Source organism: Falco cherrug, chromosome Z (genome assembly GCF_023634085.1).
Source record: "Falco cherrug isolate bFalChe1 chromosome Z, bFalChe1.pri, whole genome shotgun sequence".
In the NCBI taxonomy this organism is placed as follows: domain Eukaryota; kingdom Metazoa; phylum Chordata; class Aves; order Falconiformes; family Falconidae; genus Falco; species Falco cherrug.
This window is the reverse complement of record NC_073720.1, coordinates 35,231,469-35,247,231: the sequence shown is the minus strand read 5'-3', so window position 1 is coordinate 35,247,231 and position 15,763 is coordinate 35,231,469. Positions and strand designations below refer to the sequence as shown.

The 15,763-nt window shown below is 40.7% G+C and overlaps 1 protein-coding gene across 4 annotated transcripts in view; it reads left to right on the top strand.

Annotated features, from left to right (window-relative positions):
- PSIP1 (PC4 and SRSF1 interacting protein 1) overlaps positions 1–14,907 on the top strand; it is a 40,467-nt gene extending 25,560 nt beyond the window's left edge. For all 4 annotated transcript variants that reach the window (XM_014281382.3, XM_014281383.3, XM_055699246.1 and 1 more), the window contains exons 13-18: positions 1,100–1,155; positions 2,400–2,470; positions 7,964–8,065; positions 8,770–8,983; positions 11,261–11,372; positions 14,003–14,907. In XM_014281382.3, the coding sequence (XP_014136857.1) occupies positions 1,100–1,155; positions 2,400–2,470; positions 7,964–8,065; positions 8,770–8,983; positions 11,261–11,372; positions 14,003–14,066 (619 nt within the window). In that variant the 3' untranslated portion in view covers positions 14,067–14,907. The remainder of the gene's footprint in view (positions 1–1,099; positions 1,156–2,399; positions 2,471–7,963; positions 8,066–8,769; positions 8,984–11,260; positions 11,373–14,002) is intronic.
- Positions 14,908–15,763: the final 856 nt, after the last annotated feature.

Genomic DNA, 15,763 nt, shown 5'->3' with positions numbered 1-15,763 from the left:
GTCTTTGTCCAGCTCTTTGTGCACAAAAATTACGGGGAACTCACTGAGAACTGCAGTATCTTCTTTCTCTTTTCTTTTTTGCTTTCCTCTCTCAGTTTGGAAAATCCAGGTGAGCTAAGTCGGAATCTCCTCCGGGACCATCCAAAGATGGGGCGCCCTCCCAGAGTTGAAGTCCGAGTTGGCTGTCTGGATCCAAGTCACGGCACCAAATTTGTTATAGTTGAAATTGAAATAGCTAGAGTCCGAAATAAATTCACAAAGTATTTATTAAGGCAGGAAAGCAAAAAAACCAGCGCTGTGCAGCCGGGGAGTCACAGCTCCATCCAGGCTGGCAAATTCTGACAAGTAACACAGCCCTTTTAATCTCAGCTTCAAGGCCGGTTTAAGCAAACAGTTATGCTCTCAGTCCCGTAGCAAGAAGCTGTACATTACAAACTAAACTATTTTTACACTAAAGTCTAGACGAAGACAAAGTTGTCATAGTAACTTGAGATTATGGTTTAACATTGGTCTTGAGGAGGTACATCTCCAACCTCATGGTTAACGGTTAACTCTTTTCTCACCAGACAAAACATTCTCAGATCTGTTACAGCAAGATCATTGCTTTTGTTAAAAACCCCTTTGATCAGCAAATTACCCTTAGTTACTTATTACAGATCTCTCCATAATTCCCTGTGGTAATATTAACTAGTTTTACTCTTTTTGTCATCATAATAAGAATATTTTCTTTCTCCTTAAGTTCGTTCTGTACAATGCCAGTTTACCAATTTGTACATGCAACCAAAACAGAATACAGTTTGGAAATGTGACTTGTTTTTGAAATCCTTTAATCTGCTGCTTCTAGGGAAGACTGTCGGTATGCAGGATTTACCTGCAGTATCTCGGCTAACTAATTTTGTTAATTTAGTTTAGTCTTTGAAAACCAGAGTTTGGCTCTGTGGTTTTTGCATGCTAATATTTTACTGAGATATACCTCAAAACACCATTCTGTGAAAAGTTGGGGGTGGGGGTGGGGCGGCGGGGCGGGGGGAGGGGGGGGGGGGAAGACTGAAGAACAGAATTAACAGCATTGTAAAAACACTTTTAACATTCTTTATAGGCAGAGTAAGGAAGAAGGTAAGAAAACAGAAGTTAAGAAGATGGAGAAGAAGAGAGGTTAGTTGAAAGACGCTAAATGGTATTTTCAGTAATCTTAAATTTTGAACAGGATTAACTGCTTGGATAACATAATTCACTGCTAAAGGTGGCTGTGTGGTCTCTGTTAGATATGTTTGAGCCATGACTGCTTGCTTCAGGTCTGTGAAACAGCACGTTCTTGCTCTTCTGTGTTCTTTCTTCAGTGTGTTAGAACAGGTCTTTGCTGTTCCCATTTTACTGTCATTCAAGCTTTTAAACCTCGATCATCCCTTCTGTTTGTGAACAAACCCCAAAAGCTCTTACTCTCTGAAGTGAATCACTTTTGTTCTTCCCTTCATTTTCCTTTCTGTCTTCTCGTGACACAGTCTGAGGGACCTCTTGAAAGCAGTTGGATACTATCTCTTACTAAGCAGGAGGCCTGCTAAGCAAGAGGCTTGTTCTTCCTTAGCAAGAGGCTTAGATTCAGATTACTGTGATCTTGTCTATTAACCCACACTTGCAAACTGACCTTCATAGGGATAAGTCATTCCTTTTTTAGTACTCCCATCTTTAAGGGCAATCCAAACCAGTGACTGTAGTATAGTACAGCTCCGGGGGGGGGGGGGGGGGGGGGGGGGCGTGGACTCCAACCAACCTAGTGTTGGCAGGGGAAAAAAGTAATTACCTAAACCCATCCAAGTTGGATTGGACTTGAAGGAAGCCATTTGCTTGCAGTTATTGTTCAGAATATGTACTACTTGCTTAGGGAAAAGTCCAAACAGGCATTTGGCAGGTGAATTAGAGATGGACATGTTCATTCATCTTGCACATCAGCTGGAGTATGTGTACTGGGAACACTTTATTTGGATGAATTTGGACTATAACTTGAATGATGTCTGATTTACTGAAAACAAAACCCATCAATATCCAGTTGTCCTGTCATTAAAGATTTTTCAGCTTTGTAAGTGTTAGTATTTATTGAAACTTCCTTCTAACCTGGCCCACAAGTAGACAGTGACAGGTGACAGCTGTATGCTGAAGTAGAAAATTCTTTTCCATTTGTAACTCCTAAGGAGAAAACTATGTAGGCTTCTGATAGTGCCCGATTTTGCATACTTCTGGTAGTAAGCCCTGTGGTGTATTTGTGTGCAGCTGCATAATGAACTAATGTAGAGTGCCTGCCCATGTTTTCCTGTGTGAAGTTCAGATTTGTAGAAAGGTTTCCAAAAAAACAAACCTGATGTGACTCTCAAATACTCATGCATATTGTTTTTAATCTTCAGAAACATCAATGGATTCTAGGCTTCAAAGGATACATGCAGAAATTAAGAACTCCCTGAAAATTGATAATCTTGTAAGTATATTTTTTAAAAACTTATACATGTATGTAATTCCAGTAGGAAGTACTTGGCATAGGTGTTTGTAATTAATTTTCTGAGAATTAATGGATTTTTTCAGTTTGAAACATAACTCCTGCTTAAATGAGGTTACAATGGACATAAAAAGATCAGTGTTGGCCAGTAAAACTGGTCTTGTTTGAAAATACTTCATTATGAACTATTTACCAGAAGCATTCAGACAGAATTCCGTTAAATGAAGCTTCTATGCCAGGTCAGCCTGAGCCTTGCAGAAGCACCAGAAGGTCACAGTAAGTGCAGTAGTGGCAGAGTCCCTGATGCAAGGGATGGAGGCCCCCATCTCCTGACCCTGCTCATTGTCAAGGGAAGTCTGCTCCTTGCTGGGAGCTCAGATTTGGAATGTTACTGACAAGTGGTTGAGGCTTGTCTGGCCTTAAGACTATTTATCAACTACTGCTGCTTTTATATGTGGAGCACCAATGACATGGTCAGGGGAGACCTGCAAAGTATCAAGCATGACTGTGACTCTGAGCGTGATGGCCAGGGTATGGGAACCGAGGTGGTGGTCCCTTTCTTGAGGAAAGGACTTGTAAAGGAATGGGTAAGACTCCTAGGAGGTGGCAACATCCACCCAAAAGTAGTGCTGCCAAGAGGCTGGCCGACCTGGTTAGAGTGTTAAACAAGGAACAGCAGCAGAGGAGAAAGTGAGGAAGTGGTGGAGCAGGATGGCAGTCAAATGATGGAGGGTGATGTAAGCAGAATTGGCGTTGTAATCAACAGAACAGGACTGAAGTGGCATCACCACAAGCATATGCACAGAAGTGAGGAAGTGCTGGCAGCACAGCATTATGGGGAAAGCTCTCGTAACCTTTCTGCAAAGTGAGCACAACTGGGTGCCTTTTTGAAGTGGCTGTACACTAATGCATAAACGTGGTGAACAAACCAGAGGAACTGGACATCTGTCTGCAGTTGCAGGGCTGTGGTTTGGGATAGTTCATAGGACTGGAGCATTGCCATGTGTGTATTACCGGCTCTTTAGGACTAAAGATAGGTGCTGGGAAGACAAGTTTTGGGTAACTCTTTGTGTGAGACCGGTGGGAATGTGTGGAGCTCTTCACTGGGACAGATGATAAGCCAACTGAGAGTTTATGGGTCAGGATTTTTGGGCAGACAAGTATGGGTGACATCAGAGGATATCTACTGCACATCACCTTATCAGGCAGAAGCAGAGAGTGAAGTCAGTCATCTGAAGGCAATCCAGAGACACCTCTTGCTCAAAGGCTGTGGTCCTCACTGGAGGCTTGACCCATCCTGGTATCTGCTGAAGGGACAACATGGGGATTATACAGCAATCCAGGAAGCTTCTGGAGTGTGATAACTTCCTAACACAGGTGATCAAGAGAGCTGACAAGGGAAGACATCCTGTCAGGCCTGATTCTTATAAACGGGGAAGATCTGATTAGGGATATGAAGGTCAGGGGCAACACTGGCTTCAGTGATTGAAATGGTGGGGTTCAGGATCCTGGTAGGAGGGAGCAGGGAAAAAAGGGTCACAGACCTAGAGTCGGGAGAGTAGACTCTGGCCTCTACAGAGGCCTTTGCCCAAGGGCTCTAGCTTAGAAGAATCTCTGGAGACACCAGTCTGGAGAGGAGGGTCCAAGAGAACTGGTTTACTTCTGGAGATGACCTCATTCTCAAGATTGATTCATCTTGACAAGGGGGAAAATAACCAAACTTGGTGGGAGGGCTGCATGGATAGACAAGTAGCTCCTGACTATAGCCGGGACAAAAGAAGGAAGCATATAAAGGAAGTGGAAGCAGGGACAGGTGACCTGGGAGGAAAATGCTAACACTGTCAAGCATGGAGGGATGTGCTTAGCGAAGCCAGAACCCACTTGGAGTTAAATCCAGAGAGAGATATGAAGGACAACAAAGCTTATTCAAATACCTCATCAGCAAAAGGTGCAGAACAGGGTGAGGAAATCTAGTGAAAAGCATGAGATGGCAAAGGTACTTAATGCCTTCTTGACCTCAGTTTGCTCATACGATTCCTTTCAGGAATCCTAGGTCCCTAAGACCAGTGGAAAGTCCAGAACAGGGAAGACTTGGTGCTCAGTGGAAAAGGATCAGATTCAGGAACATGTAAACAAAGTGGGACTTGATATGAAGTATACCAGAGTGCAGAGGGAGCTGGATGATGTCATTGTGCATCCACTCCATTTTATTTTTGAAAAGTCATGGTCATAAGGGAGAGGTTCCCAAGGACTGGAAGAAAACAGATGTCCCCCTCGTCTTCCAGAGGGAGGATCTGGGAAACTGCAGGCCAGTCAGCCTCACATAGATCCCTAGGGAGGTGATGGACCAAATCTTCATGGAAGTTGTTTACAGTAATATGAAGGACAGTAAAGTATCTGGAAGTTCTTGGCATGGGTTCATGAAGAGGAAATCATGCCTGATCAGACTGACATCCTTCTGTGAGATGAATGGCTTGGTGGATATAGGAGAGCAGCGGACATGGTTTATATTAAAGTTTAAAAAATCTTTCGACACTGTCTATTTTAGCAGCCTCATTAACAAACTGATGAAGTCTCGACTCGAGTGGTTAGCAAGGTGGACTGACAGTTGGCTGAACTGCAGGGCACAAAATACTGTGGTCAATGGTAGTGAGTCCAGCTAAAGGCCAGTCACCAGTAGTCAATACTGTTAAAACTTCTTCATTAATGACTGGGGTGATGGGGGGGGCCAGACCACACCCATAGCAAGGCTGCAGATGATGTGAAACTGAAAGGAAAGATTGATGGGTGTGCTGCCATCCAGGGGGACTTGGACAGGGGAGAAATGGGCCAACAGGAACTTTATGAAGTTCAACAAAGGTTCAAGTTCTGCACCCGGCGGGGAATAACCCCATGCACCAGCACACCACATGTGACGGGGACCAAGTGGCTGGAAAGCAGCTTGTCAGAGAATGACCTGTGAGTGTAGATGGACAGCAAGCTTACCATGAGCCAAATATGCTTTTGTGGCAAAGGTGGCCAGCAGCCTCCTGGGCTGCATTAGAGAGTAGAAAAGGTGATGGCTGCCCTCTACTTGGCACTGGTGAGACACTGGATCCTGATTTGGGCTCCCCAGTACAATGGAGACATGGACATACTGTAGGGAGCGCAGTAAAGGGTCTTGAAGACAAATTAAGGGCTTGGAGCATCTGTCATAGGAGAGGCTGAGAAAGCTGGGACTGTTCAGCCTGGAGAAGATAAGGCTGAGGGGGGGATCTTCTCCATGTGTGTAAATACCTGAATGGAGTATGGGAAGGTGACAGAGCCAGACTTTTCTTATTAAAAGGACAAGAGACAACGAATACTGAGTGAATACAGGACATACTGCTTCAACATAAGAAAAAACTTCTTTACTTTTTTTACAGTGAAGGTCATCAAGCACTCACATACATTTATCTAAATTATTTGGATTCCTTGGAATCCACTGTTAAGGCTGGGATGTGAAAACAGATAGGGAAGGACCAGAGCTATATCTTTTTTTAAGCCTATTTTAATTTTTGTGCCTTTGGTGCTTCAGAACAATACTACCAGGTTTTCTGAATTCAAGGTTATTTGTGCTTTTGTTGGTTTTGTTCAGTTTTTTCTCTTAACTGAAACCTCATATCGTGAGGCTAGACCAAAAATACTTCATCATCAGTGTCTCTCATTTCAAGTGCTGGAGTGGGCTGCGAATCTTCAGAAGCCCATTTCCATTTACACAACTGAAAAAGCAAATAAAAGGCTTCATTCATTCTGTCTCTGCCTTTATGTACTGCTGAAGACGAGAAATTCTCACTACTGCTATTAACTGGCTCAGGAGAGGTGTGAGAGTGGCATCAGTTTGAGGACTTCCCTTAACTGACTACATGGCCTTTTCAGAGTGTCATTGCATGGGTGGTGCTGAAAGGGAACCAGCCTTTGGTTTAGCATCTTCATTTTGTGAGTGCTGTTTGTGCAATGAGAAAATGAGTGTCAGTGAAGTACAGTAGCATAAGAAGCAACAAGCTGCTCCAGCTGGAGGACTTGGCATTGTGTTGGGTGTCAGAGGCAAGGTTCTGTTCTGGCAGTGGGGACAGCGGGCTGCCCTGTGCTGGAGGCAGCCAGGTCTAGCTGGCTCCAGTGGACCTACTGCAGGGCACAGCTGAGCCCCTCAGCCAAGGTGGTGGTGCCTCAGTGGAAACCTAAATTTAAGAAAGGGCAAAACACACTGGGCAGAGAGGAGGGAAGAAAAGTGAGAAACAGCAGAGGTACATCAGGGTCAGAGGAGAAGAAGAAGGGAAGGGGTGCTTGATGTTGCTGGAGCAGGTATTTCCCTGCAGACTGTGGAAGAGACCATGAATGAGCAGATGTTCTCACTGTGGCCTGTGGTGAGCCCATGCTGGAGACTTCTTCTGAAGGACTGCAGTTTGTGGGGAGAGCCCAGGCTGGAGCAGAGGAGAATGTGAGAGGGAAGGAGTTGCAGAAAGGAACTGTGTGACCTAGTGACCATCTGCCCTGCTCTGCACTGCTTGGAGGTGGGCTGGGGAGGGAAGTCTGGGCTGAAGTTGAGCATGGGAGAGGGGTGAAAGAAAAGTGTTGATTTGATGTTTGTCCCTGTTTCTCGTGACCTAAATGTACTTTAATTGGTAATACATTTTCCTTAAGTGGAGTCTGTTGTGGGCAAAACAGTAACTGGTAAGCAATCTCCCTGCCTGGATCTCGATCCATAGGCTTTCTCATCCTGTTTTCTCCCCCTGCCCTGTTAAGGAGTGGAGCGACAGGTGAGTGGCTGGGTAGGCATCGGGCTGCTGGCCAAGGCTAACCCACCACAGTGTTAAATATGAAACATTCATTTCCAGTATGGCCTATTCTTAAAATATTTTATTTAAGTCTATTCCAGTACTTTGTCTCAAAAAAATAGCTAGTCTTAAATATAAATTTCTTATTTCACAACGTAATGGTTTGGCTTAAATGAATCACTTTTGTCATGGACCAGATAGTAAATTCCCCTAAAATAGTAAGTAAAACCAGAAAAAGACAGAGACCCCCCAGAACCCCACCAGGCCTCTTGATTCAGAGGTGCAATGGAGCTTTGCTACCTTCTCAGTGGCAAGTCATTACACATTAGCAAGAATTGTGTATGGAAAACACTGACTATGGAGAACAGCTTCTAGCACGGAAGTACTAGAACTGTGAAAGCGGCATAAAGCTTGAGTTTCATTTTTAAAAGTATACAATTATTTGTAAAAATTACAACTTACTCAAATTGTATCTGCCTTTCAGAAGGAGCTGAAGGGCAACTTGTAGTAATTTTTGTTCACAGATTTGGCTGTATAAATTGTTCTAAATTAAGTACTTAGTCAAATTAAGGATATTATAGGCAGGTATAGCTGAGCATGAAAATGAATTTAGTATGGCTACTTAAGGATTATTAACATGTAAGTTAAGTCTCCAAACTAATTTCTTGTTTATATACAGGATGTGAACAGGTGTATTGAGGCTCTTGATGAGCTTGCATCCCTTCAAGTCACAATGCAGCAAGCTCAGAAACACACAGAGATGATTCTGACTCTAAAGAAGGTGAGATCTACAATGTTAATTAAAGTAACCCATGTGCTTGCTTGAATTGGTATCAGTGTTATTTACTGCTGGAGTACTGTGTTCAATTCTGGCCCTCAAAATTCAAGTAATATGGACAGACAGAAGAGGGTCCAAAGGAGGGTCATGAAAGTGATCAAAGGGCTGGAGAACCTGCCCTGTAAGGAAGCATTGAAGGGGCTTAGGTCTTTTCTTCCTGGAGAAGTCTTGTTGGGGGGGACCTCATCACAGTATTCCAGCACTTAAAAGGGCAGTTACAAAAAGGACAGAGGCTCTCTTTTCACAAGGAGCCATGTGGAGAAGACAAGGGGCAGAGGGTACAAGCTGCACTGGTAGAGGTTTCCTCTCAGTAGAAAAAAAATTTTTACGCTGAGAACAATTGTTCGGTGGAACGTCCTCCCCAGGGACGTGGTAAAAGTCCCTGTTGCTGAAGGCTTTCAAGATGCAGCTGGGCAGCGTGCTCAGCAGTCTCATCTAGACTCCTCTTCCGTGAAAGCTTGGACCAGGTAGTCTCTCAAGGTCCCTTCCAACCTGAGCTGTTCTATGATTCCGTAATACTTCAGAGAGTGTAAAAGTCTGTGATCTCATTTCAGGTTAAATTCAGAATTTCACCTTGCATGTGATGAAATCACATAGGTATTTAAATACCTAAGTGGAGCTCATTGTTTTTTTACTTTGATTTTTAGATACGGAAATTCAAAGTTAGCCAAGTTATCATGGAGAAATCTACAATGCTATATAACAAGTTCAAGACCATGTTTCTGGTTGGGGAAGGAGATTCTGTTCTTTCCCAAGTACTAAATAAGTCACTTGCTGAGCAGAAGCAGCATGAGGAAGCCAACAAAACCAAAGAACAGTGGAAGAAAGGAGCAAACAAAAAAATGGAAAAGGACCAAACAGGTAAGTCACTGTGGTTTTTAGTTTCTTGTCATATAAAAGACTTAGTCTTTATCAATTTCTGAGCCAGCTTCAAAAAATTCTTGATGTAGGAATTCTACCTATCTATTAAAACCTCTACATAACTGAAATAACCGTAACTAAGTTTCAAGTTCAAGGGTATAATGTTTTCTGTGGTTATTTTACCTTTATTACCTGAAAGGAAGGGCTTTTGCAAGAATTGTTTAGAATTTTTACTTCTCTGTAGGTTGTCTAACTTTATTACCTTGTGGAATAAAAAACCTGTAAACATGAGGTAGGACAACATACTACCTTCCATTCCTCAAGCAGCCTTTGGTGCCTGGACTTCCACCTATGCTTTCTTTCACTAGCCTCTTCCTATATCATGTGTGCTACTATGTGTAGCAGCAGCTTTTAACTACTTACATACTACTTCCGTGATGCAAATTTAGTAGTTCAGTCTAACAGTAAAGGAACAATCATAATTCAGGGGAGAACAGGCCTTTGTGCTCTCAGCAGTACTGTTGCAGATTAAGCATGAGCACTTGTATTTGTACAGCATGGTACTGAAAGCTTTCCATAGTAAGCATGTTCTACCATAACTTAGGTCAGTTTAAAAAAAAAAAAAAATACAGTAAAATAGATACTTGCATTTTTCAAGAGAGGAAGAAAATGAGACAGATGCTGGAAAGCTGTTGCAAACAAATTTAAATTCTTGAAGATGCAGTAATTCTACCCATCTATTAAAATTATTTAGATCCTTGACCTCCACAAGCACTGGACAGAAATTATATTTACTTTGAACTTGAATACTGGGAGCAAAACTGTTTCAGAAAACTGTTTAAAAGTTAAACCACGCAGATCTGGAACAAACAACTTACTGTAACTGAGGTGATTGAAGATACCAAGGACTCAGAATAACTAGTTGAAATGCCACTGTATTTGTAACTGTTAAGAAAGCAAGGGTGATGATAAAATCCAACCATTTCACGGTGAGAGAAGTATGTATGATGTAGATGTTCCACACAGATCTTTCCCCAGCCCAGTGATCAGCAGAGCTAATACTTACACAAGGAATCTAAACTGAAAGACTTCCTTCACGTGGTGTGACTAGTGAAGTTACTTTGGATAAGGTTAATGCTAGACTTAACAGAACACGGTGAAGGAGTGTGTTACTGCCTAGTCAAACGGAGAATGGTAAGTAGTTTCATCAGTAGGGGGATATTTCATAGAAGTAGATTTTGCTCTGATTGCTACAAAGACAAATTCTGGTTCCTTATGTTCGTACTTCTGCCCTTTTAAAAATGGAACTGCTGAACTTTTACAATCTTTACAAAGTGCAACAGTTACAGCAGTCCAGAACTAATTCTGAGCAGGTCTAAATAGGTCAACTACTAGAATGTCCTCTTAAAATGATCTTGCCTGCTTTTTAGCATCTCTTAGCCTGTAAGTATACAAATGAATCATGTCTTTTATTTTTTTCTTGCTGTAGTACAGTAGTTTAATGGGGGAGGTTGGTAAACCTGCAACTTCAGATAAAACGGACTGTCAGTTCTGACTTAGTGACATTCCTTAACCATTTACTTAAAATTCGCTGGTTTGTAATACCAGAGCAAAACATGTATTCATCACAGAATTTTAAAGAGGTTAAATATTTCTGCTTTGACTTCAGTAAATACAGCTTCTGCTTGGTGCTTTGTTTCCTGCTTGACAATTGGAATCTGTAACTCTTTCACTCTGCGATATACTAATACTATACATATATATATATGTATTACCATAACTTTTACTCTATTTATGTATAGTTTGTCCTATTTTGATTACATACAAATTTGTCAGAGTTCAGAGTAAATGAGAATCCATGGAACTAGTAACTTCTCTATTTTAAGTATCAGAAATCCCCCCAAATTGTTTGACGAGGTTAGAGTGCTAACAATGTACTACTGAAGTATATTCTCTCACTGCTCAGAATATAAATATGCATTAGTCCTATTATCTGCAGCCTAACAAGCACAAGAAGATCTCGAAATCGCATGAAATACGTACACTACTTATTTCCCATTATTAAAATTATGGGATGAGGCTCATTGCATGGTATTTTCAGAAGCTGAAGGCATATCAGTTACTGCTTTTTGATTTGTTTCAGCTGCTGAGTATCAAGGTGAGGGGAAAACTCTTAGTGTTTGAGTTGATGAAGGTAAAGAAATTATCTGGGGCTTTTTATAGCACGGTTTTGCTGTCTGCAGTACTGTTTTCTTTCTCTACCCTTTCATTTTAAAGGTTCCAAGGTTCTGAATGGAGGGTCTGAAGCTCAAGACACCAACCAGTCGCAACACAATGGAGAGAACACTGAGGATGAGAAAGATAGGCATGAAGTTGGCAGTAAGAGAAAGTGAGTTAATAACCTTACTGAGCTAAGGCTCTTTTCTGCTGGAGCAAAATGATGTGAAATTAGAACACCAGTAAACTGAGGTTACTTAACCATGTTGAGGTACTGTTTTCTTTACAGAAAGAGTTTTTTCTCAACTTTAGGGACTGATAATACCATGCAAATCTTCTGTTAAAGTTTTGAATGAACATTTTAGAAGTTACTTCACTCACTGCTATGGTGGAGACTTAAAGAAAAAAAAAATCAGAGGAATGTCCTATTAGGAGATACCAGCATGTGGTGAGACAGGGAAAAGCGTAAAGCTTTCTTTTATGTTTTAGACTCTTCGATGCTATTAAGCTGGAAGCAAAGGAAGCCTGAATCAAGTGTTACCGAACCTAATGGGATTTAACAAGTTTTTTTATGGTCATGTATTCTAATCAAGCCAAGCCATTTTAGTATATATATATGTAGTGTAGCTATAGAATTGCCTAAATGCAGGTAAACTGCAGGCTAGAACTTTAAACCTGTGACATTTCAGAACTCTGAAAGCTTTGTAGAGGCTGATACATTTACATTTTCTTCACAAAAAGTCATAGGAATGCTTGAATCTGTCAGGAGGTAAGTGTTTAAACCTTAACCTCACTGGAAAATGTTGTTTTGTAAACAAGAAGAATCTAGTAGAATATGAGAAATACAATAGAGTTTAGTAAACAATGAGAAAAAGGCCCAAAATTATCCTTGAGCTGAACTGTTTTGTTGAAGTACCACTTAGTTTTCTTTAAGGACTTCTGCACGTTGTGCTCGGCGATTCTTCTTATCCACCAGTATGTACTGAAGGAAACTTCCCTTTCGAGAAACTGCAGTTGCCTGGCAGTCTTTGGCTGTCTGCCAAGTTAAAACTGTACAACTAAGTGGAATATTGACAGTTATTTAAAAGAAGGTAAACTTAAACAGAACAAAACAAAAAAAAAACTTAAGAAGAACTACTCACTTCTGATTACACAGCTGTCAGAAGTGACATTTGGGAGTTTTCAACCAGTGATGCCAAATACTCATTTGGTCTGAACAAGCAGCATGTTGAGGGAACATGATGAAGGCACAAGTGGAGGTTCCTAACACAGGTTACACAGCCTAGCATGCTGCTTAAATAAGTGTTTGGCCAAATCACGGTATGGTACTGATAGAGTATGCTTGACCACATATTTAAAAATAAATGACGACTACACTGGTTCTCCAAGGTAGAATTTTTTCATGGCCTGCTCTTTTTCCTGCAGAACTTGACAACACTTGGAATTTTAGGTGGCAGAGAGACAATCTCAGTCAGATTGCCCTTTATAATGCTGATTAAAAGAATTAAAAATATTTGGGTGCATGCTTTGGTCATTAGTTGGTGGACACTGGTCAAAGGAAATTTAAGGCAGATAGTTCAGATTGTTGAAATACTATTGGAAAAGGCTGTTGAATATAAAGAGTGTCAAGTACCTTTGAGGCAAGGCAATTAATAACTTTCGCTATTTCAGCAATTGTGATTGTGTCTGTATAACTTGCAAATACATCTTTTATGTACGAGCTAGAGAGGTGTCATGTTCTTCTAACAAACGTCTGTCTCTTTTTAAGTACATGCGGTGTTTGCTATGGCAAACTACACTCCCAACATATTCTTAGACTTCATTCTCTGACCCCATTGCCCCTCTCTGACTTCTACAAATAAACACACTTCACAACAAAACTTTTGTGGCTACTTGGGAGAAGGTTTCCGTGGACTCACATTCATTCCTGGCTAACAGCTATAAACCAGGTTTTTTAACACCTCTTTGCAAATACCTTGCATGTTGGGAAATTGAGAAATGCATCTGTGTACCTGTTTTAAATTCAAGCAAGCTACAGACTGATGTCTTTGCATCATACAAACTTCCTTTCACTCAGGATTTTTTCATACATTTTTATTTGCAATATTCAGTTTCTTAGAAGTGAGAAACTAGTAAGCAAAATAAATATGAATAAATCATCAATGTTCAAACAATCCTGCAGTTCCCACTACTGACTGTAGGCAAATAATTTGTAAGCTGCTCAAATCATATGGCTGTCTATTAATTTCTAAACTTTACTCCCTTTGATAAATGGAAGCAAGACATATCTGTACCTTTCTGAAGGTTTAGTTTGGAAATTTTGGAAGACAGAAGTTCTGTAACTTCACACTTCTGAAGAACATTTTTCTGTTCTCGTTTGGTAAAAATACATAGTGCTTCCTGAGGTCACCTTAGTGTTTGGGGGACATAGATTATTTCTGGCTGCTAAGAAAATTTATGATTGGTCAGGTACATTAAGCCAGAGTGCTTTTCTACCTGAGCTGACATATATTTGGCAGCAGACCAGGGAGGACTGCCTGAATGGAACACAAACTCACTTCAGAATGACTGCCATTCACAGCAGGTCACATACATTAATCACCACCGGCGTAGCTTCACATTTGGGGGCAGTCAGCGTGAGGGAGCACAGACAGCTGGCATCACTACCTGCTTCGCTTCTCTAGATTCCGTGTACTGCTGGATGTACAGCAGCATCACTTACTCTAGACTACAAATTCATTTGGAATAAGTCTTGCTCTGCATCTGTATGTGATCATTAATGTTGCTTTATTTTCTTTCTAGGACATGTGGTGAAGAGAGAGAGCTTGAAAAGCCAGCAAAAGATTCTGCCTTTGAAAGCAAATGATGCCACTGGAATCTTTTCTTAAAAAAAAATATCAAAGATGATTGTTAAGTTTTGCATTTGAAATCTATAGACTGCTGAAAGTTTAAATAATTTTATAAGCATAGTATTTTGAAGTTAAATTTTGTGGAATAAAAGCCCCTTTAATCTTGGTTTTGAAGTACTTAAACACTTTTGCAATAGTTTTGTCCAGTATTAACAGGTAACACATTTCAAAAGATGAAAATTCCAGTTAGAAATGCTTAAATGTTACAGGTCTTAGAGTTGTAGTATATTTTTACCTGACTACTGTATGTTTGTCTAGCTAATAGCAGGAAAAAGTGTAAATACTTTTAACTGCCCAACTGCTTTCTTTGTATAAAACCTACTCTCTTCCTATGGTACTGACGTCTGTTAGTGCACAGCTTTTCAACTCTCGTGGGGATGTATTTTCACTGTGTTTTGTAGGAGTTGGAAGCACCGTTTTTCTAGCCGTTAAAATGTTAATGGATACTTAATCACTTTCTAAAAACAAGTTTGGTTCTGTTTGTGCAAAACGCATTGTGCCATCTTACTGCAATGTGAGTTTATGGTATGCTTTTGGTCTGATAAGTATACTAGAAAGAAACGTGGTGGTCCCACAGAACCTCTTCATGCACACTGGTTGGAAAACACTGTCTTGAATAATTGAAATTAAAGAATTTTGAACTGGTAAAGAGAGACTGGTTCTTAATACTAACTTGTGTAGACAAAACCAATCATAGTAACAAGTGTCTGTTTTTAATGCTATTTCAATTTTGTTGCCTTGGCATTAACTTGGGGATATCTGACTTGAATTGAAATTAAAGAATTTTAAACTGGTAAAGAGAGACTGGTTCTTAATACTAACTTGTGTAGACAAAACCAATCATAGTAACAAGTGTCTGGTTTTAGTGCTATTTCAGTTTTGTTGTCTTGGCATTCACTTGGGGATTTCTAACTTGAATTTTAACAGAAACACTGGCAGAGTATTTTTAGTAATTTTTCTTAAAGTCATGAAAGGGAACGAAACGGGTATAACTGCCTCTGAAAATTCTTGAAGTACCACCTAGCATCAGAACTAGGAACAACTTGTATGTGACTGGAAAATGGTATTGACAGAGGCCACCTGGGCTAGAAATTGGAATTTTAATAGCACTAAGTATCTTGTTAGGGGTATCAGGGGAAGTAACAGTCTTCCAGGTGTATGTATTGCCTTGTATTGCATCACCTTCAAGGGAGCAACAAAGATTAATCTGCCTGGTGCAGACCAGTACTTCTGAAGCTTTAACTTGCATCATTCAATAAGGAAGAGTTTTCAGTATTGCAGCATGCCAAAACAGCATGGTATTTAATACCAAGAAGTCAGATTATTTCTTGTTTACATGCTGTGTAAATTGCAGCCATAGCTGCTTCAGTCAGCTCACCTGGGTTGTTCTTTCGTTCGCACCTAGGGTGGTATGGAGAACAGGGATTTCTCATCTATAAAGCAAGGCATACAGCTTTTCCCCATTCAGCAATCTGGTACAATCTTTACTTTTGTTTGCAGTTCTGCTGATATAGTAGTGCTAAGCATTCAGTAGGAGGAAAGAGTAACCTCAGTGCTCAGTATGTCACAACCAAGTAAAGGTCAGCAACCTCAGCATTGATTTCAAACTTTTTGTGTTCTCTGTTTTCTGGAAGTGACAGATTTATTTTGAGAA